The sequence below is a fragment of the Onychostoma macrolepis genome, chromosome 07 (assembly GCF_012432095.1).
Source record: "Onychostoma macrolepis isolate SWU-2019 chromosome 07, ASM1243209v1, whole genome shotgun sequence".
NCBI lineage: Eukaryota > Metazoa > Chordata > Actinopteri > Cypriniformes > Cyprinidae > Onychostoma > Onychostoma macrolepis.
In genome coordinates, this window is record NC_081161.1 from 33,568,821 (window position 1) to 33,591,436 (window position 22,616).

General features: G+C 36.5%; 1 protein-coding gene across 1 annotated transcript in view; it reads right to left on the reverse strand.

The window, feature by feature from the left end:
* The window catches only part of arrb2b (arrestin, beta 2b), a 43,974-nt gene extending 22,311 nt beyond the window's left edge, over nucleotides 1-21,663 (reverse strand). The window contains exon 1 of the mRNA XM_058780357.1: nucleotides 21,435-21,663. Within this exon, the coding sequence (XP_058636340.1) occupies nucleotides 21,435-21,457 (23 nt within the window). The 5' untranslated portion in view covers nucleotides 21,458-21,663. The remainder of the gene's footprint in view (nucleotides 1-21,434) is intronic.
* Between the last annotated feature and the right edge of the window lie 953 nt (nucleotides 21,664-22,616).

Consider the following 22,616-nt stretch of genomic DNA (forward strand, 5'->3'; position numbering starts at 1 on the left):
GACAGCCATATACCGTTCTTGTTTGCATTTAAACGGCTTAAAATCACTTGTTTTTAAACCGCAATGCCTAAAAATATGTGCAAACAATACATTTTCATGACCACAGAGCACAGCAATATGACATGAGTGGACAACTGCAATAAAGACGATAGTCCAAAATCTCTACCGGTTATATCGCCCACTCCTACTCTACTCATTATATTCTTACCAGACCCTTTCAATTTCCATATTGTTCTTGTTCAATCTTCAGCTCCTTAACGCTTTATCTCCTCTCCTTTCTCACATTCCTTGCTAATCAGTGGGACTAATTTCATTTTTTTTCTATATCAGTCTCATCAAGTGTAGGCCTCGTCTCCTTCACTCTCTCTTAGATGATAAAGTTTAAAGCAGCATTACAGTCGCAGCCTGACCAGTGCTCTCTAATGAATAGATCGGATTAATACTGCATAACCTATAAAAAAGGTCTGGGGCAGCTGCCAAAGCCACATGCATCACACACATTCACACCTCTGTCTGTGTGCCTGTTTGCCAGCTTGCATCTGCATGCACCTGCTAAAAAACCACAGGCTTTATATAGAAGATCAGAAACTCTCATAAACCACATCAGAACCAGACACACATGCAATCGCACTAATACGCTCTCTATAACTTGGAAACGAGGCCTGCAGCACAAAGGGTTAATTAAAAAGGAGTGCATATGAACGCCACGATCTGCCTTTTTATCCACTTTATCCCAGTTAAGCTGCACACTTACCTAAATATGCTGTATTCGGTTACCATAGCAGCCAGATGAGCTTTCTTGTGTTGCCATGACAACAGAATGAGGCATAAAGTTCAAGACGCCACACACAAAGTACAGAGCATGCATTTGTTGAAGAAAGAAAAAAAGATGGTGACCGCAAATTGGAGAGAAAGAACATCAGGCAGTGTGAATCTGGAGTGAAAAGTGGCTTATTATGTGCTTGCACACATACACACACACACACGAGTTTAAAAAATGATTATAAAAAAAAAGAATATATAAAAAAGATGATTAATCACACACACACATATATATTCTTTTGAACTTTCTATTCATCAAAATATGAGAAGTCTAAAAAATATCCACAAAAATATTAATAGATACAACTCTTTTCAACACGATCAATAATAAAGTAGAAATGTTTCTGAACCACAAATCAGCATATTAGAATTATTTCTGGAGGACTAATTGCTTTGCCATCACAAGAATAAAGATATTTAATGAAAAAAAAAAAAAAAAAAAAACAAACACATTTTCCACATTTTAAAACATATTAAAATAGAAACAAATTAACATTTTAAATTCCAATTATATTTTTTGCCATATTAATATTTTACTGTAATTTTGATCAAATAAATACAGCCTTGGTGAGACTTATTTCACAAGACTGTCAAAAAGCCACCAAAAAAAATGAAATCTGGTAAAAATTTTGAAATCCATTTAAGAAAAATGTAATGTGGTTTTACAGTAGTAACAACTGCTTGTAGGCATTTTGAAAGCATGTTCAGTTGCTGCAATACAATTCTGAAAGGAAAACATTTATCTCAGCGTTTCATGGTTGCCATATGCCAAGTGTCAGACTGAATATTTACCTTCAAGCAGATTTATGGTGTTAAAATACACACGGATCACATCGCAAACAAGTTTAAACTTTATTTTTCTGAAATCCAGAAGAATGATTTTGCCAGTCGTATCCTAGTTACTGGCAGCCATTTACAAACACAGCAAGGAAACATACACAAATATACACAAGACTACATATCTCTGCTCTGCAGGAATGCAAATATTAGTGATTGTACACAAATATACTTACTCTCACACAGAGGCAGTGAATAGTTCCTGTACCCTCATTCAAATGTAAAATGCAAAAGACGTACCCTTGGAACTGACCTAATGATACAATAAAGGGTGTTGTTTGAAGTTTCTTGATTATTTATATTTACAAAACTATTTTTGGACGAGAAAAAAAAACGCTTTCATAAAATCCATAATACATTTTTTTTTTTTAAATCCGTACAACACACAAAGTGAAGATCTTTGCTTACTCTTTTGTTACCTTTTCATTTCTCTCCTCAAATCCCTCCAATTCAACCTCAGCCAATCAGAGGCCAAGACTGACGCTGACGGTATCATACTGATGACATCATTCCAAAAAAGGACCCAAGTCCCTACAGATTTAACAATGGAGCCTGTTACAGCGTAAGGACACACACACACGCACACACACACACACAGAGGAGACAAACTCGACCAGGCACCTTCATTAGTGCCAAGGACTGTGAGCAGAGAGAGAGATGGGAAAATCAATCAGGGTCTCAATTTAATTTGGGAAGGGTAAAGAGGGGCTAAATAAAGGCACATTTATCAAGGCAGATAGAGGAAGAGAGACATGCCGAGAGTGAGGGTGATGGAGAGAGCACTGTAAACGCCAGACATTATTTTTAAAAGCTTAAAACACACACACACACACACACACACACACACACACACACACACACACACACACACACACACACACACACAAACAAGTGGCCGTGTATATGCTTGAAAGTGCATCAATATAAAAACCAAGTACAACTCTTCAATTATGGTCACATTAAACCCTCTAACCTCTGGTGTTCACTTGTAAAAGTACACAAGCAGGTACAGAATTACATCAAGCATAATTACTTCATATTTTTTAACCTGTAGCAATATGCTAACTGCATGGTGTGATTCAGTTTATTTATTTATTTAGTATTAGCAGTGTTGGGAAGGTTACTTTGGAAATGTAATAGGTTACAGATTACAAGTTACCCTATTTAAAATGTAATAAGTAGTGTAACTTTTCAATTAATTACTTTATTAAAGTAATGTAACTGATTACATTTGATTACTTTTTAAAATTTCTGATGTTTTCAACTGTTAATCATTTTCAAACATGTAAACTAGGCCGGGTTAACCTTACAGTTGTACTCAACACTGATTACTTTCAGACTTTAGAAATCCTTCATCACTTGAATTAAGATTATAATATTTTAATTTTGGAGATATTGGATGCAAAATATCTTCATTTGCATATAAATATGTTTTAGCAGTGTGTGGACACAACCACCCTACAATTATAAAAATCCATTCGCAAATTTTTTTAATCCCCCAAAAACCTAAACAGTCTCAATTATCAGGCCATTTTGATTTTCAAAATTTACCCTCCCACCGCTGACGTACTGTCCCATATTAGCATATTTCTGCACTCAGCCAGTTGTACAAAGTCCGTCATTTTCTCAGCACTCGAGCAGCTGTATCGACAAAAATGTCTTGTAAGTGATGCAGGTTTTTTGTTGTTAGATGTAGAAGAAAATAGGAGTCAAAATTTTTTCCCCGACATCAAAGCCACTGAGGACGGAGAGGATTAGTTTTTGATGGTAATGCGCCACCGAAAACACCTAAATTAATTTATGTCTGCAAAAATCATTTTACTCCATACCGCTTTCTGAACGAGGGACAATTCAAGGCAGGTTTTGTTAAAAAGTTAAAACTCAAGGATGGATCAGTACCCATTGTTCATGATCCAGCTGCACCTCCAGAAGAAGTACGTCTCACTTTATATTTTTTATGATTATTTGCGAATCGCCTTTGCTCTTCCACAGAAGAGAGGGGCGGGCTGAGCAGAGCTCATTAGCATGTAAAGAGCTATGCACCGAAATGAGTCGCTGTGAACAGAGCTGTTTTTGACAAGATAAAAAGTGTGTTGTTATACACTGCAATTTATAAAAGAAATCAATGAAATCTGTATGTGGGAGTGTGTGTGAAAAAATTCAGATGAAACCCCATTTGTAATTCTTAACATTTACATAAGTAACTGAAATTTAATTACACATTTTTTCTCAGTAACTGTAACTGATTACAATTACTTTTATTTTGTAATTAAATTACGTAATTCTGTTACATGTAACTAGTTACTTCCCAACACTGAGTATTAGTTCCACGGTATTTAACATAACACTTTAGTATAGGGACCAATTCTCACTATTAACTAGTTGCTTATTAGCATGTCTATTATTAACATATTGGCTGTTTATTAGTGCTTATAAAGCACATTCTGCATGACCATATTCTACATCCCTAATACTACCCAATACCTAAACTTAATTACGTTAACAATTAATAAGCAGCAAATTAGGAGTTTGAGGGAAAATTCATAGTTGATTTTTTGTTAATAGTGAGAATTGGACCTTGCAATAAAGTGTGACTGTATTTAATATACATACTGCAAAGAGTATTTTAATTTTCTGTATGCATAGAATATTTGGATTATTTCTACATTTGAAAAAAAAAAAAAACGCAGTACGTAGCAGAGCACACTGTGTGAAACACGGTTTCCCATAACATAATGTACTCAACATGAACATGAAGTATTAAAAACATTGACAACATTGGTTAAAAGAACCGTTTGAAATATGTATTTGTTTGTCAAATTGAAAAGTAATTTACATTTTCAACTTTGAATGAACTGATAATTGATTTATGTTATTTTTAAGTTGCAATCTAAGTCCTCTATAATAGTTTACATCTCAATATTAAGCTGGAATAGGATAAAGTATTTTAACTAAAAATGTAATTTAAAAAAATATGAACCGTCACCTTACATAACGGCGTCTGCTTTGGTGACTAATGCTGCAATTGTAAGCTAGTAAATAATGAAGTGTCCAGTGTAATCAGGATACCACAGGCTATAAACACTGCAGGGCTGGTTGCTGTTTACGAACAAAATTATGGATAAGTTTACAGCATTTTGCTATGCAAAGGCAAGATCTGAGATCCGTGTGTATTTCCCACATTTCTGGCTGTCAATTTTCTGCACGGCCAGAGGCTAAACCCAAGACTTAATACCAAATCACCCGCTGAATTCTGCCTATTGTTTCAGCAGATTACAGCGTGCGTCATTGTCAAGGATTGTGCGTTTTTTTCCAACGAGCTAGAGACGCACTCACCAATAAACACTAACACAAACATATGCGATTAACTCATATGAGGTACGTCAGGACATTTAGATCAGACTGGTATTTTAATATGGGTCACGACCACACAGTCTAATTCGACAGGAATGTCCAGGTCTCAAAAACAACACTGTTTCAAAGTATGGGGTCATGAACACTGTATAAATTGTGCTCAGCATATTCATGAAAAATACATTGAAAAAGCAATGAGACAAAACTAGGAAGTGCTAAATTGCACGATCGTGTTTGCTGTTCCTGTTTTTAGTCTGTTTATGTGCTTTCATAATCCACTTTATGGCTAGGCTAAATCAGCTTACGGGTGTAAATACGGTTTCTGAAGATTTTGTCTCCTGGGTGCTACTCAAAGTTATTATGGAAGCTCCATCAGGCCATACAAGCGCTAAAGTGAGAAATCAGGGTGCCAGAGAAGCTGACAGCACAGCACAGCACACTGGTAATTGCTGACTGAAGAAGATCTACTTCAGCTTTCGGGATCAGAAACGGCTCATGCGTCACCGACTGCGTGTGCGGTAGTGCTTGTGCATTACATGGAGCCAAAAAGCCAACGTCTACAGAGTTACTCTATGTGAAGCATCTGGACATGAAGAAAAAAAAACAAAAAAAACAAACAAACTGAAGAATGGAATGAAGATACAGGGTGAGAAAGAAAGAGAGACGACAGCTTTAGCATTTTCTGATGGAATCAGCAATTGACTGAGTAACGATCGGCACTGGTGCAAGTACAAGGCCAGTGATAGAGAATAGCCTAAGCTATTAATAAATAAGTGATTAGTTACAGGCCGCCATTAAACTATAAATGGCTCATAATATACTGCCTTTCAATGTCAGATAACTGCGGAACAGACTGCTATATGCAAACACATATATAACGGCCTACAGAACTACATCTCTTGGTTGTACGATCCATCTTTCAATCAAGCAACTCACAGAATACAGAATAATCTCATTTGCAAATACACAAGTTTATACGAACCTTCTTCTTTTCCTGACAGTCTAAACGGCATAATTTATCTTCTTATTATAAATGCAAAACAACAAGCATCCAGTTGAAACATCATTCTTATCAACCAGGAACCCCTCACAAATGAAGCTGCAGGAAACAGAACAATTATATAAATGATAACATTGGAAAACTGACGGGCAAAATATACAATGTTTCTTTGATTGTCTAATAATTATCATTCTTTGGCACATTAATTTAAAGATGTCACATTTTAAATAGTGAACATAAACTGGAGTAAATATATTACTGAAGTGTGCCAGAAGATCTGTTTGGTTAACTGACTAAAAATAATTTGTAAGCGCAGCAACAGTCAATGTGTAACTACTGATAAAACATTAAAAATATGCAAACATTGCCTTAGAGCCATGTAGCAAACAAGTAACCTCTAAATTCCATGCATGTAATATAAAAATAATATTGCAAAAGTGCTTCCATATTTCCTCTGAAATTCTAGGAATCTGAATGTAGTGAAGTAAACAGGATATGTAGTTGAGGATCCATTTATCCCGAAAATAAAAGGAGGGGGCGAGAAACCTGCACTTGTCAGTACCACTGTGATAAGTGAAAATACAGTGTTTAGGAAAGACTATAAAAAGGCAAATGCTTGACATTAATTTCATCATTTATGACATTAATGTGCATAATTGTACTGTACTTGATTATAATTTGTATTATTACTCATTTTCAGGTCTGGTGTGTCCTCAAATGTACTGACACTAAGTGAAGGTCTTTTCAAATTTGGCAGCTGAGTCTGAGAAACACTGCTGGAGTACATACTTCAGACTGCACAGCATACACTAAAACTGGCCACTGCCTAATACCATTCAAAAGTTTGAGGTCAGTTAGATTTTTTGCTTTTATTCAGCAAGGATGTATTCAATTTGGTCAGAAGTGACAGCAAAGACATTTATAACATTACAAATAAATGCTATCCTTTTGAACTTCAGCACCAAATCAGCAAGATGAAATCATTTCTGAGGAATCATGTGACACTGAAGACTGGAGTAATGGCTGCTGAAAATTAAGCTTTGCCATCACCGGAATAAATACTACTACTAATAATAATGGTATCAGAAAATGCATAGTCCAGAGTGAGAAATATATAGAGTAAAATGCAGCAACCAATAGTCCCTCATGGAGCGGCACACCAAGCAACCAGAGTCACAGTGCGTCCCAAACGCCACAGAGTCCAAAGGAGTGCAAACTCCGGTTACATTTTAAAATAGATTAAAACAGAAATTGTTTTCATTTTAAATGAATAAATGTAGCCTTGGTGAGCACAAGAGACTGCTTTCAAAATTAGAAAAAAAAAAAAAAAAGTAACCCACAAAAACAAGCATGCTACATTGTTGTTGTCGTGCCATGAGTCTTGACCTCCAGTTACTAACTTGAATTAAAATGCAAAAAGTCATACTGAATAAAACCCATGACCAATGTTATGTTTCATTCACCACACTTCAGCAGTTGAGCAATACTATTTTTCTATTGCCAAAGTTACACCATCCGTTTCACGTTTGATGAACTGTGGCATCTCAAAAGATTAAAGTAGTGACTGAAAATGAGTGAGTGGGGAAATCATATCAGTGCATCAAAAAAAAGGATTGTTTTCTCTCAGGATATCTTTACAGGGACCACAAAAAAAAATAAAAACAGAGCACAATTGAAAAAAAAAATTGAGAACAATCAATAGAAACAGACTGACAAGATATTTAACTTTACACTAGCTTTTATCCCCTCTGATATTCTCAGTCGACTCTTCAGACAAGAAATGAAGGTCTGAAAAAGGAAGGCTCCTGTGAAAAACCTTAGAAAAGAAAGATATGAAGGCAGTGCCAGTGACAGGACCTTAACAAAATGGTGGCCCATCAGCAATTAGCAAGCAACAATGTGGCACACAACGCTAAGATGGCTCTCCCTCACGCCTCACATCACAAACTTTGTGAAAGATAACGCGCTCCGTCAGCACGCTTTCACACAATGAGGTTTACAGTTGTACCCAACAAACACAACTCTGCTAATTGGCCCTTGAAATTTTCATCTGGTCAACTATCCTTAACAATAAAGAATTAAGTTTCATATCTGCGAGGTCAAAGTTAGCTTGCCAAGAGTGAACATGGAAAGATCCACACTGGAGCTCCCTAAACCGAGGGCCTCACTCTTAAAGAGAGGTATGGAAAGTATATAAGAGCAAAAAAAAGCTGATAATGTAACATGTCAGCTAATAAACACACTCCATTCTATTCCCATATCACTGAGGAAGAAAGGTTTCTGCGCTTCAGCAGAATCATTACATACATCCTGATCCCGTTTTCCTCTCTCCCAAGCCCGAGGAAACCCGACCCTCTTCCACACTAACTCTATATAACTACTATTATCATAAACAGTTTAATTAGCCAGGAAATGAGAGAATAATAAACCCATGTATCAAATTAAATGTCATATATTACATCTAGTCACATCAGAAAAAAATAAGCAAATAGATAAAATAATGGGGATAACATTTCAATAAACAGAAAAAAAGTGGAATAATTTGAGGCCAAACTTTTTAAACCTTTCTAAAATAGCTTTAATTTAAAAAAAAAGTCTTAAGTTTGGGACTTTTTACATTTAAATGAAGTAACTATATGATAGCGATGAATGGCAGATCTGAATATCTAACAGCGCAGCAAAAAGTGAAGAGGAATCTGAAATATGAAGGAAGAGAATTGCAAAAACACCATTAGGAAAGAAAGGTGTTGACAAATGAAGTTTGAAAAAGAGTTGACGGCAAAAGGAAGAAAGAGACAGCGCATGAGCGAGAGAGGAAGGAGGAGAGGAGTGGAGTCAGAACCCTTGCCTAATCATGTGGTGGTCACACTTCCTTCATTCAGCCTGTGCGTTTCCTGTTCTTATTGTGTAGGTGTGAGAAACCACCAAGGGTTTGAGTTATGGGCCGCACGTAGACATATATACATGCGCAGCAAGTCCTGCAGACTGAGGCCTCGCTGTGAGAAAGACATTTGCGGAAAGTGTCAAATTTTCAAGCAGCAACTCAGTGTGAGAAAAAAAGAAAGAGTCATACAGGAACTTCTTTTATCTTGCACATTCTGCTGTTAAAATCTTCCTTTACATCACTAGCATCAAATCATTTTTTTGTTCTGCTCATATAATATCCACCTAGGGCTGGGTGATGTCAAAAAAAGTAAATCTTGATTTTTTTATTTTTGGAAAATTTGACCGGTTCTCAATTTTTATGATTTTTTAAGTAGTCTACTTGAAACTGTAACTACAAAATGATTCAAGTAACTTTCTTTATTAACCCTCTAGTTAGAATTTTTTTTTTTTTTTTAAGTTTTTAACGATGTAAATGTTAAACAAATCACTTGTTAAATATCTTTGGAGAAAAGATGCATGAACTACAACTACATCTTGTATAAAACTGTCTTATATATACAGTCATGGCCAAAAATATCGGCACCCTTGGTAAATATGATCAAAGGAGGCTGTGAAAATTAATCTGCATTGTTAATCTATTTGATATTTTATTTAAATAAATTCACAAAAATCTAACCTTTCATTAGATAGTAAGAATTTAAAATGGGGGGAAATATCATTATGAAATAAATGTTTTTCTCAAATAGCTGTTGGACACAATTATTGGCACCCCTAGAAATTCTTATGAGTAAAATATCTCTGAAGTATATTCCCATTCATATTCACAATTTTGAGCACTCCAGGGTGATTATGAACATGAAATTATTCAGCCATGGCTTCCTGTTTCACTAAAATATAAATAGGAGGGAAAACAAAGCCCAAATTCCCTTAATCATCCATCACAATGAGAAAAACCAAAGAATATATTTCTGATGTGCAGCAAAAGATAATTGAGCTTCACAAATTAGTGAAGTGGCTTTAAGAAAAGAGCTAGAGCAGTGAAAATCCCCATTTCCACCATCAGGGCAATAATTAAGAATTTCCAATCAACATAAAATGTTACGAAACTGCCTGGAAGAGGACGTGTGTCTATATCGTCCTAATGCACGGTGAGAAGGAGAGTTTGAGTGGCTAAAGACTCTCCAAGGACCACAGCTGGAGAATTGCAGAAAATAGTTGAGTCTCGGGGTCAAAAAACCTTTAAAAAAAAATATTTGTCAAACAGCACCTACATCACCACATGTTGTTTGGGAGGGTTTCAAGAAAAATTCTCCTAACTCATCCAAAAACAAACTCCAGCATATTCAGTTATCAGACACGACTGGAACTTCAAATGGAACTGGCTTCTATGGTCAGATGAAACTAAAAAATGAGCTTTTTAGCAGCAAACACTCAAGATGGGTTTGGTGGACACAGGGATAAAAGTACCCCATGTGTACAATGAAATATACCGCTATATTTTTGATGTTGTGGGCCTGTATTTCTGCTGGAGGTCCTGGACATCTTGTTTAGACACATGGCATCATGGATTCTATCAAATACCAACAGATAAAAAGATCAAGAAGTGACTGACTCTGTTAGAAATCTTATAATGGGCCATGTTTGGATCTTCCGACCGTACAATAATCCAAACACAAACCTCAAAAACAACACAAAAATGGGTCACTGAGCACAAAACCAAGCTTCTGCTGGCCATTCCAGTCCTCTGACCTGAACCCTGCAGAAAATGAGTGGTGAACTGAAGAGAAGAAGCACCAACATGGAGCTGGGAATCTAAAGGGTCTGGAGTGATTCTGGATGAAGGAATGGTCTCTGATCTCTTGTCAGGTGTTCTCTAACCTCTTCAGGCATTATAGGAGAACATTTAGAGCTGGAAGATCAAAAGGATTAACAATGCAGATTAATTGTCACATCCTTCTTTTGGTCATATTTACCAAGGGTGCCGATATTTTTGGCAATGACTGTATTATATTTTCAGGAATAATACAAGGAAAATGCTTAAAAAAAATTCTCAAGGTAATTCAAATTCAAAATGACTGAAGGTATAACACCAGTTGACTATTATTAACTATAAATATTGAGTAAAAACAACGAACAGCAGCTTTCAGCCTGTCACCATGATGCAAACATAAAATATCAGACATAGAGTAGTAGTTCTTTGAGCTTGCCGCACATTCCAAGAGTGGATTAAATGTCCAGCCATATTTCTTGATGTGATACAGTGACTTTTCCAAATATATGAAAAGTATTAAAAAAAAAGATCCACTATCAATAAATAAACAAATAATCTACAAAGTATCTACAGAATTATAGAACTATGAAAAGGAATTATTTTCCTTTTCATATTTGTGCCAAACAGCACAGGTCATTTAAGGGGTAATGCAAGCAATATATATTTGTTGCTACATAATGATATGAAACAGAAAATCAATAATGCTTTTCAATTACTTTTTAGACCACTTGAATATCCTTGATTTTATTTGCTCGTGTCACTTGCAACCTGTATATCCGTTTCCACAAATACACTGGACATTTTAGTCTGAAAACGGCCCCTACCACTAGAACAAAAAAACAAAAACAAACAGGAAGTAGACAGCATTAGTTAGTGCACTTCACTGTGAACAGGTGACACTGAATCAGCAAGCTGCTGTCTGGCGGGTCTCAGCTTCCTCAGTTCTGTCTGGCCTGTCCAATGATTTATAAACAGTGGAAAACAAAAATGTCACGAGTTATGAGAATACAATTAAGCATATTCCACATAATAAAGTCCTTTCAGTATCATCCTGAAGTCTCCCTCTCAGAAACACGCTCAATAACAACCTCAGGGTAGCTCGATCGCCGCAACACAAAGTCCTGTCATAACTCACGTGTACAGGCAGGGAAAAATCTAAAATGATCAGAGCTCAGCAAAAGTGTCGAGAAAGATGCATGCACAAAGAACTGTGCAAGCAGTGTGAGTGCATAGATGAGAAAGGCATGGGTCATGCATTCGCTGCCTTCCTGAACATGCAGCTTGCGTCAACGGCGCTCTGCGTGTGTTCCTGTTGCCTGCTGACACTGTGTGCGTGTTTGCATGTTTTTCTAGCTCAAGAGAGGACAAGGAAAACAGCAAAACTTGCAGACAAATATGTATGAAAAACATTTCACGCCCTTGTTTATGGAAATATATTCCAGAAGCCAGTGTAAGCCCACGCTGTTGTCAGGAAATGTTGTCCCAAGCCTTCTGACCCCACAATTTCATCCCGGGCCCATGTGAGGAGCACTTCTACTACTACAATTGTTCAACTCAATCATAATCACACATACAAACAAAATCAGGACTTAGACAAAACATCACAATCTGACCCTTGATGCTGTTTGTTTAATATAAACTCTAATTATTAGACTGCAATATTCAGTGGGATTTTTTGTGCAATACATAGCCTGTTATAAGTGCACCCCATCTGCTGTCTGAGTAACTACACTGACTACAAACATTATAATGACCTAAACAGGATTCAGCAAAGTAGAAGAAACAGAAATCAAATCAAATCAAATTAATCAGTGGTGAAATATTGTGCAATGTGCTGTAACAGGAAAGTGTTATACATTGGGCTGTAGCTATCGAATATTTTAGTAATCGAGTATTCTACCGAACATTCTATCGATTAATCGGAAAAGAAGAACTTTTTATTTATTAAAGAGCAATACTAAATATGCAAGAGAAAATAAGACAGGTCTCTTAAAATGAACGAGTAATTTGTTTCCTTTTTAGAAAAATTTACATTTGCATATATTACATTTGCAAACTGCATATATTACATTCAAAATGCAACTACAAATATATAAAAATCTATTTCAAATTACTTTTAAAAAAAAGGTAAACATAGTACAACCTAAAACTAAGACATAAATCAAAATAATAGTAATAAAAAAATAATAATAAAACCTAAACATTGTGCAATTTAACTTTCAAGTTTCAGCCAAACTACAGCTCAGGCGTGACATGAGCCTTTACTGTCTTCTTAGAAGGCTTTGTGGCTTTTGTAAGATGCAAAAATTAGTGGGCAGGAAGCTAATGCTTAACACATTTTTCAGCAACATGAATTTAAAAGTTATTTGCAGAATAAACCCTCTTAAATGTCTCTCTGCATACTGGTGTGTGTGTAATCCTTTAAAGGAGCATGTGGTTACAAACACAATGCTCTGTATGAAGTTACAGTAAATGGTAGGGATGCACCGAAATGAAAATTCTGGGCCGAAACCGAAAACCGAAACTGCTTTGTAATAATTATTTATTTTATTCTATAATATAAAGTAGTTTTGTAAGACTTTCTAAATTTAACTCAATTCTAATGACACGGAATTTAAAAAACAAAAGCCAATAAAATAACCACACTTTTATTGAAAGAAAATTGGAAAGAAAATATATTAATATTAAATATCAATTTATTATTTTTATTCAGTTCTATGCAACAGATTCAGACATAACTGTTGTTGTTTTGACTAATTATCCAAATAATGTATAGTCCTGCAAACAGGGTTTTTCCTTTCTCAAAATGCGGCGGAGGTGGTACCATCCTGATCATGTGCACACAATGTACCCAACCTTCAAGTGGCTGAAACAAACCTTTTACACGCAACATTTTAGGTGTTATTATAATTATAGCTATGATTAAAGAAAATGACAATTATAAAATTACGTTTTATTTTCTCTCACCTAATGTTTTATTGTTACTTATTCTTAAAATCGCCTTATGAAATGTTTTATTTTTCCTCAGAAATTGTGTGTTGTATATCTGGTTATCAAATGAAGGTATAAAACATTAATTTTATTTATCTTTAAATTACTGAAAATTAAACTTTTTGGCAAACAAAGGGGATTTACTATTAAAATTAAAACATGGAAGAAATGTTGTATGATCATTCCTTAAAAAGTAAAGTTTTCATAACTTTAGTAGTAGCAGTAGTAGTAGTATGTACATTCTGCTGAACAATAGTAATATATTTCTGCTGCAATGTCTTCAAATTAAACCAGACTTTTATTTTGACAGGTTGCAGGTAAATACCTTTAAATTCCTGTGTGTATGACGCTAGTTTTGCTCAAATGAAACGCTCATGAAGTGACTCTCAGAGCGGTTCTGGAGATGTTTGTGTGTTTATGTCCTCATTGAGACGGCAGACGCTGAAATCACCGCGAGCGTCAAGCGCGCTTCAGTGTGTGTGTGAGGTAAAGGAAAACGCGCGTCTCTGCCATTCATTCAAACAGAGAGAGATATGATCGCGTAATATGAGTTAATGCTCATCAGATCGCGTAAATCAGTGGGAAGTGAATAGAAATGATGATTCTGTGTAAAGAAATATCAAGTAAACGTATAAAACTATAAAAACCCTGGCAAAGCTATTATTATCAGCGCATGTGAGCAGAGCAGAGCGGGGAGCATAGCGACGGCCGAAAATTCAGTGCATCCCTAGTAAATGAACTAAACGATTCTTCGAAGCACATAATTTGCCTCAATGATTTTTTTGTTTTCGAGTTACTCGAGGAATCGTTTCAGCCCTAGTTATACTAGATGTGGTTTGTAGATACCCTCTAAAGAGCGTTTCAAAGAGATCTTGAGCCTAAGTCAAAACATGCCCAGCAATTAACATGGAGCGTGGATGAAATTTCTGGATCTAGACAAATAAGTTTTTTTGTTTTTTTTTAGTGTTAGAAGAGCGGACATGGCTCATCACAGCATTGGGTTGGGCTGTACGGATGGTTTACATATACAAACACAAATATGAACTCGGGACTCAACTTTGACATTTGTTCAGGACAATCACGAAATCTCAAATACCATTTGCTTGTAGACTGCATTCTAGTTCTTTCTGCTTGTACACCGTTCTCCAGACTGATTATATTCAAATTAGTGAAGCTGTAAGCCTGTAAATACAAAGTTAAAGTAACACAGGATGACAGCACTTCTCCAAAGTCTTCCTTCAGGCAAATAAAATGAATTGAAAATAGTTTGAGGGCTCAATAACCTTTCAATGCTGCATGAAAGTGATGAAATTATGACAGAAATCGAGTTTTGCATAATTTTTTATTATTATTATTATTAACAACAACAGCAACAATTTTATCATTGTTTTATTATTAACAATAATGAATATTATTTCATTATTATCATCATCATCTATATTATTATTATTACTACTGCATTCAGAGATTTGGAACATTTCAGAGCGATACGAGTGGAAAGTTGAAATAACTTTTCTGGTAGTTATAATAGTTTAAAATATTTTAGTTTAATATTTTACAGCAATCACAAATGAACATTAATTTGGTCTAAAAAAAACATCCCTGGTTTTCCATATGGCAGTAAAAGTAATGCTATCCAATTGCCTATATAGTTGACTTCATATTCCTGATGATTGACGATCCGATTTTGATAACTTTACTGCATTGAGGCTGTATTGATAAAAAGTTTTGGGACATTAAAACAAATGAGAATAATCATTTAATTGTCCTGAAGACAAGAACCAGGAAATGCTTAACATCAAGCTCTAATAAACTCATCAATCATACAGTAAACAAATCCTCCCACATGACAAACTAGTAGATACTCACATTTGGAGGCATGTGTGCAGTAAAAACAAGAAATTTAAACAAAGTAAGTAATCATGCAAATGTCTGAAATGCAAAAAGATCAAACCATGGGAGAGGATCCAGCAGGAGAAAAATAGACACAGTAATGGATGGAGATAGTAAACGTGTGAGAGAGAGACTTAATCAATCTCACTGTTGTCTTAGAATGGAGCCAAGGGAAGCGCCAAGGATGTCTGGTTATAATCACCTGTCAGCCGTTTACACACGCGGACAATTTACAGGACACTAGGCTAACCACTCAGACACCACGTGACGTCACAGAGCAAGTGTGCACTAGTGCCCGTAATTACAGCCTATTTTAGAGAGCTCTTCCCTCTTACTTTCAACAGCCCACATCTAGAGCAAAGTAAAAGTTATTTGGAAAAAAGATATAGAGGTCAAGTACAAGCAATTTTCTAATTAAAACAGCAATATAAATGGAAAAAAGGAACTCAGCTGAGAACGCTTCTCCATTTTATTATTTTTCCATTGCTGAGGTGCTGCGTGTGTAAATGTTATTTTTCTAGACCACTTCCCATTGGGAACTCAAACTGGTCAATTCTTCTGAATTCCCGCTTTCCGCAATAGGAGCCTAGGGGACAGTGTAAAGTGATTCACAACATCTTATATGCACAGGACAATACTCCTGACAATAACTGCAACTTAGTTATTCTTAGAGAAAGTCAGACTGTTTATATAATTATATGTGCTTGCTAAGACGAGAAACAATATTAGTACTGCTTATACCTCGTTCAAACCCCTAATCTTTGGAAACCACATGGATGACAGCATAAAACCGTGCAGCTTCTTAAGTAAAAGTATATTACTATATACGAGTAAGTTTTATATAAGCGAGTTCAGAACTGGCATCGGAACAGACACCGGAAACTTTTTAGTGTGCATGTGTGAACCACCTAAGTTTTAGCAAACTAAGAGTTTGAAAGGCTTCGCGTTCCACTATATGCTTACGATAAGCGTATACGATTTACATTGAATGAGGTATGTGCACTGTATCTAGAGAACAAAATATTCACAGCTTTTTGACTAAAAGCTTCATGGAAACCACCCAAAACAACCTAGCATCAAGTTGGTGAGTTTCAGGCATGCAAGTGCCACTCATTTTCATCATAAAATGTTAAAATGTAGCATCAGCTTTAGTTTTTGCAAGTGGGGCCTTATTCAGCACACAAAAACCCACAACATCTATGAAAACGAAACCAGTGGAGCGGAACATCATTCATCTGGGACACAATCCCATGAGAGAGGTTAACTCAGTCTACAAACTAGACTATGTTAGAGGAACCGGGCGCCTGTTAAATGTAGAGACTTAATCCATCAGTGCAGACGGGTGTCTAAATAGTCTCCAGTGAATTGCCCTTTCAGCTTAAAATGAGATAATGGAGCCATCAGCTGATGAATTAGAAGTGTGTATGTGTGTGTGAGAGATAAATACACACGTGTACATCGAACCTGGGTGGCAACAGCAACGCTGTGACCATGTTGTGTGCCATTATCGATAACACCCTTTCCATCTAGGTCAATGAGACTCGAGGGATAGTTCACCTAAAAATGAATTATCTAACATTATTTACTTGCCCTCATGTCGTTCCAAACCTGTATGACCTCCTTTCTTCTGCAGAACACAAAATGAATCTGAAAAGTGTTTTTTGTCCAAACAATGAAGGTCAGTGCAGATCGTTCTGGATTATTGAATAGGCAAAAACATTCAAAATATCTTCTTTTTCGTTTCACAGAAGAACGAAAGTCATACAGGTTTGGAATTACTGCCTTTTTTTTTTTTGCTGAACTATCTATTGCTGTAATTGCACAAATGAAATATTCAGTTTCGATGCATTAAAACTGACTCCTTGTGAAACTAGAGGACCTGAAACATTCAATCACTGATGAAAGAGAGAGCAAAAAGGCGAAAAGGTGAGATTAACAAGGCAAGATGATAAGATGATGGCATGAGGGGAAAATTACAACACGAGAAGAGGTGAAAACACACTCAAAACTATTCATCTCGCTCATGTACTGATGCAGATGTGATTTAATGGACCACACCAATCAATCCCACTACAAAATGAGGACAGCATGAGGGGAGTACAGGTTTGAGCATGCAGATGTCACAAGCTGGAGTATGGGGAATATATACTAACCAGCCTCTAGTAAATCCCCAATCAATGTTCAACTCAGCGGCAGGATATTGCGCAAGCATGGAGCAAATACAAAAACACTGGTATGGAGCTACATGACATTTTGCTCAGCATTTAAACAACGTTTCCAACCACTTTTCCTGTTTTGGTCTTACCACAGTGATTCCCTGTGATTACCAAACTCGGAGTGACCTGAGGAGTCACTCCCAATGCATGACAAGTTCCCTTGAATAACTCATGACTCTTTGCACTCACATCTCTTGTGAATTGGTACTGGACTGAAGAGCAATCGTAAACATACACTTAGGTATAAAACAGCTGCACAAGCTGGAAATTAGGCAAGCACAGTCCTCCTGCTTTCACTCTTAAATCACTCCACCTTACTGTCTCTAAAGCTTTTTATATTTTCCTATTCGGCCATTCTTTCTTCCTAAACGTTGCTTCTTTTAATACATTTCTGTTATTTACTCTTGTCTGCCTCCCTTAAACTCACTGTGTTTTTAATGAGAAGTCATGTGAGAGATGGCAATGCCTACTTCATAGTGACTGGTTCATTATCTTGTCAATGCACTGATGCCCGTCTCTCATGTTCGCAAACAGTCTGCAAATCATTTGTATAGGTCAAACTGGTGAAAATGACTAACTAATTACAAAGTAACTTGGACATCACTTCTGTTCATGAATCGAAATAAAATAACTGTTTTTAGTGAGTAAATGAAAGCTGCACCGCTGTGCCTGCCACATTGATATATTTATTGCGTGTACAGAGGATTTGATGACTAATGAGTCGAAAGGAAGGTAACTATTAATAATTATAATGGCCTAATAACAGTTCATGGTAATAAATTAAAGTTATGCAAAACATTGTTACAACACTGTAACAGTTTTTGAAGCAATGCAGAATGCTTAAAAATAAACTTTGATGTGACTTGATTTTAACTTGATGTTAATAATACAAGAATATAAAAAATTAACTCGGAAAATGTGTAAACATCAAACAGAACTAGAACATGAATTTATACTGGATTCAAAAAGCATCAACACGCACACAGAGGGGATTTGGCCTTTTCATTTCATAAGACCACCACACACCACTAAGCCTGTAAGATCTACCAACACCCCCTCAACCACTCCACTGAGTGAACCACAAGAGGGGATGAATCAGAATTTGCCTAGCAAAAACAGCAACAGGCAGGGGTGTACTGTTGAGGTCTTTGGTGGCAAAATTTGTTAATAAATAGCAAGTATGATAAATAAAAAAAATTATGGAGCGATGGCAAGCTTTAATTTACCCAAGGCTAATTTGAATGCACAGAAGCGCCGATGACACCTACATAAAACGCCTCTTTCACAGCTTTGCAGCGCTATGAATGTGTGTCAATCAATATGAGCTAAGTTTGCTGTGCATGGCTTGCTCTGTAGTGGGCCGATGAACAACTGTTCCCCACACACAAAAGCCATGCTATTTAATCTAATTACAATACAATAACCATGTAACAATCACTGCTCTCCTTCGAGTTCTTTTCAAATCAAAAGTTTGCATTTCAGTGGAAAAACAAAGCCTTGAGTAGAGAAATATGAAGGTTAAAGGGATATCTCTCCCAAAAATTGATATTTTTTTCATCATTTCCTCACCCTCATGTCGTTCCCCTATGACCTACTTTCATCTGTGGAACACAGAAAGGAGACGTTTGGCAAAATGCTAGGAACTGTCAGCCTCAGTAACCGTTCAAGTGCATCTTTTCTCCATACAATGAAAGTGAATAGTGACTAAGGCTTTCATTCCACACAAGACCTTTTGTGTTTCACTGAAGTAAGTAAGTCATACAGGTTTGGTAGAAAGTAAGAACATTAACTTTCGCTTTAACCCTATAATGCCTTCTGTATAATATTTTAATGCCATAACTTGTAAACATCAAAACTTTTCTGAAAAACCTGTTGCACACAATGCCTTCCACCGTCTGATTGATTCATACTTTTTAGTACATAAAAAACCATTCAGTATATTTCTAAAAATGCCCACTTGCAGGTCGTGGTACACATGCTTTTTGCTGTGAATCTTTAATGATTTTTATAAAGCAATGTCAGAAGGTATTAGTGCTATTTCAGGATGAACAGGGTTTACTTAACCATATATTTTTTTTAAAGAAAAATTGTTTATTTACAAAACATTATCTCAATCGTCATTGTATTGTATTGCATTATGTGCTTTGCCACCCATAATTAAAACTACAGCTTTGATCATAAAACTAAACATTTAAATATCATCTTAATAAGACATATTATTAGAAGACATAGAGTGACAACTGATACTAATATGCATTTTTGCAGGTATTCTGTTATATGGTTAAACATTACAAGCTATCAAAATTTCATCTTACTTTTTGATCATATAACATCTGCACTAAATTACATATTTTTGCTCAGCTTGGGCCTCTAAAAATGTAGGTGTTTTTCCTCCTTGACTGTGAGCTCCATAAAAGCCTTTACATTTTGTATCATACATGCAAACTTTTAAAAAAATTCATATATAAAGGTATATATATATATATATATATATATATATATATATATATATATATATATATATATATATATATATAAAGGTTAAAAAAACAAACAAAAAAAAACATTCAATTTCAGAAAAAAAAGTCGTCAGGCTTGCGGGGGTTACGAAAACTAACATGACATGTGAATATGAAAAGGGCCTCTTGCATGTATTGTGCAAGTACTGTGTCATACGCCAAACCAACATGCAACCCCTCTGTTAAAGCCCAAAATGTAACCTCCAAATAGACAGGAGGCAGAAAGCCCATGGGTTTCCTCTCATGATGGTGTGAGCCGTGACATGTAAGCAGAACTGAAGGCACAACTGAGAGAATTGCTGGGTTACTCATCAAACTCAGCGCACGTACATGGTCGCCCACGACTCGACTATCTATCTACACTGCGCCTATAGGGCCTAATCTGCACAGTCAGACAGGCACAGAGAGGTGTTAAAATGAGATTTTAGGCACATCAAACCCCACCGCTTTTCTGCAACAGGAAACGTCGAGGCCTTTTCTGAAAGTTGAGGAAGTGAGCGTGCAGTGATGAGCAGGAATTTCTCGCACTGGGTGCGACAGACAGACTTTTCGGTTTCTGGCAGCGGGGCGGAAAATAATACACTGTCTGCTCAGTTTCAGTCATGCAGTATTAAAATAACCTGTCGTAGTAAGGGCTTGTTACTGAAGCGAATAAATATGACCAGCCGTAGAGAGCGATGCAAATATATATATCAATCACAACTTGGGTCCTCAAACAACAAGATAACATCAGATCGCAGTTGATAAGACGAGCCGTTAAAGAAACTAAATGCCGCACTCCTACGCATACTCCGAAGAGATTTCAATTGCAAGGCTGTACAAGACCAGAGCAGGGCTGGAGGTTTATGGTGTAGCGTGCTGGTCAGTCACCCCACCCTGGGTGAAGTACATAAGATGTCCAGCGTGATCATGTTTTTAAGAGCGTTTGCTTCGAGTGCCGATGCATATCCTGTAACTTGTTAGTAGGCTACAGATTAAACGTGTACCTCACTCAGATAAACTAGTAGGTTTCCCACGCCGTGCCTCCAGCCTCCGAGGTTCGGTGGGATTGTTGTTCATAAGGTGGGCTGCGAGATTAGGATATCGTGACTTCAAAAGAAGAAGTCAGAGCCTGAATTGAACCTGCGCTGAAAACTGCTTCTTACCTGGTCCCCGCCTTGTCGCCCATCTCCGCAGGCCTTTTCCTTCAATCAGGGGAAGATGCTATGTAATGGATATCTAACCGAGCCGAGACTCCGAGTAAAGCGGTCCTCCTTTCCTCAATCACTGCCACTCTCGCTGGCTTTCGCAGGGTAGTTTCCGCAGCCCAGAGACGGAAGCCTCACTCCCCACTCCGCTCGCTGCCGCTTCAGACAGCAAGCAACTGGGCTTTGGCCTCGGAGTTTGATGGGCGTCGTGAGTAGCCAATGAAATGTGGCGAAATCTCTGACGTCATCCCGTGGGTCACCAAATCCTCCCACTTTGCCCTCGGGACTACCAATCAGAGGGAACGTGTGCTGCTTAGTACTGTATAGGAGGAAAAACTAAAACATTTACATATTTACGCACATCATATGGCGTGTCCGAGAACCCGTTCGGCGTTTTACGGAGAAACTGTGAAAATGTGTTTGTAATATAATTAACAAGGTTTGGAAGACTTTTGCATTTTCATCTAAATGTCAAACGTTGAAATGTTATCTCTGTGAGGGCATCATTAAAATGTCAAAATGATGAGGCGAATGACATTAAATAGGAAAGCAACAGACTGCGAAGGACTGCATTTGTGAAACTATAGTTGTTTTTTTTCCCCACGACAAACTAATATAGAGATCTTTTATGACTGCATGTGACTCCCATCTAATTTCAGCATGTCACTAATGTCATTATCGAAAGAATTCCCATGATGGCATTATGTAACCCAACCATGAACTCATGCAAACTTGTACAATAAAATAAAGCCTTGCGCCATCTAGCGACGTAAATTTAAACAACATCCATATAAATGTCACCAAAGGAATATTCCTGTCAAATATACAGAGCTGGGTAGTAATTGATTAAATGTAATCTGGATTACGTAATCAGATTTCAAAAATTAAGTAGCTACTTGTAATTAGAGTAAATTACATTTTAAAATACTCAAAATCAGACTATAGTTACTTTTTTTATTGATTACATGATTACATATTATTCACACAATAGCAATAAATTATTCATTATTTATTGATTCTCTCTAATTCCTCTTTTTTATCTTTTAAATTTTGCTTTCTAAAATAGTCTACTGCTTTTATACACTCAGAAAGTCTCCAGTTTTGTGGAGATTCACACAGAGATCAGTCATTAGTCAGGTG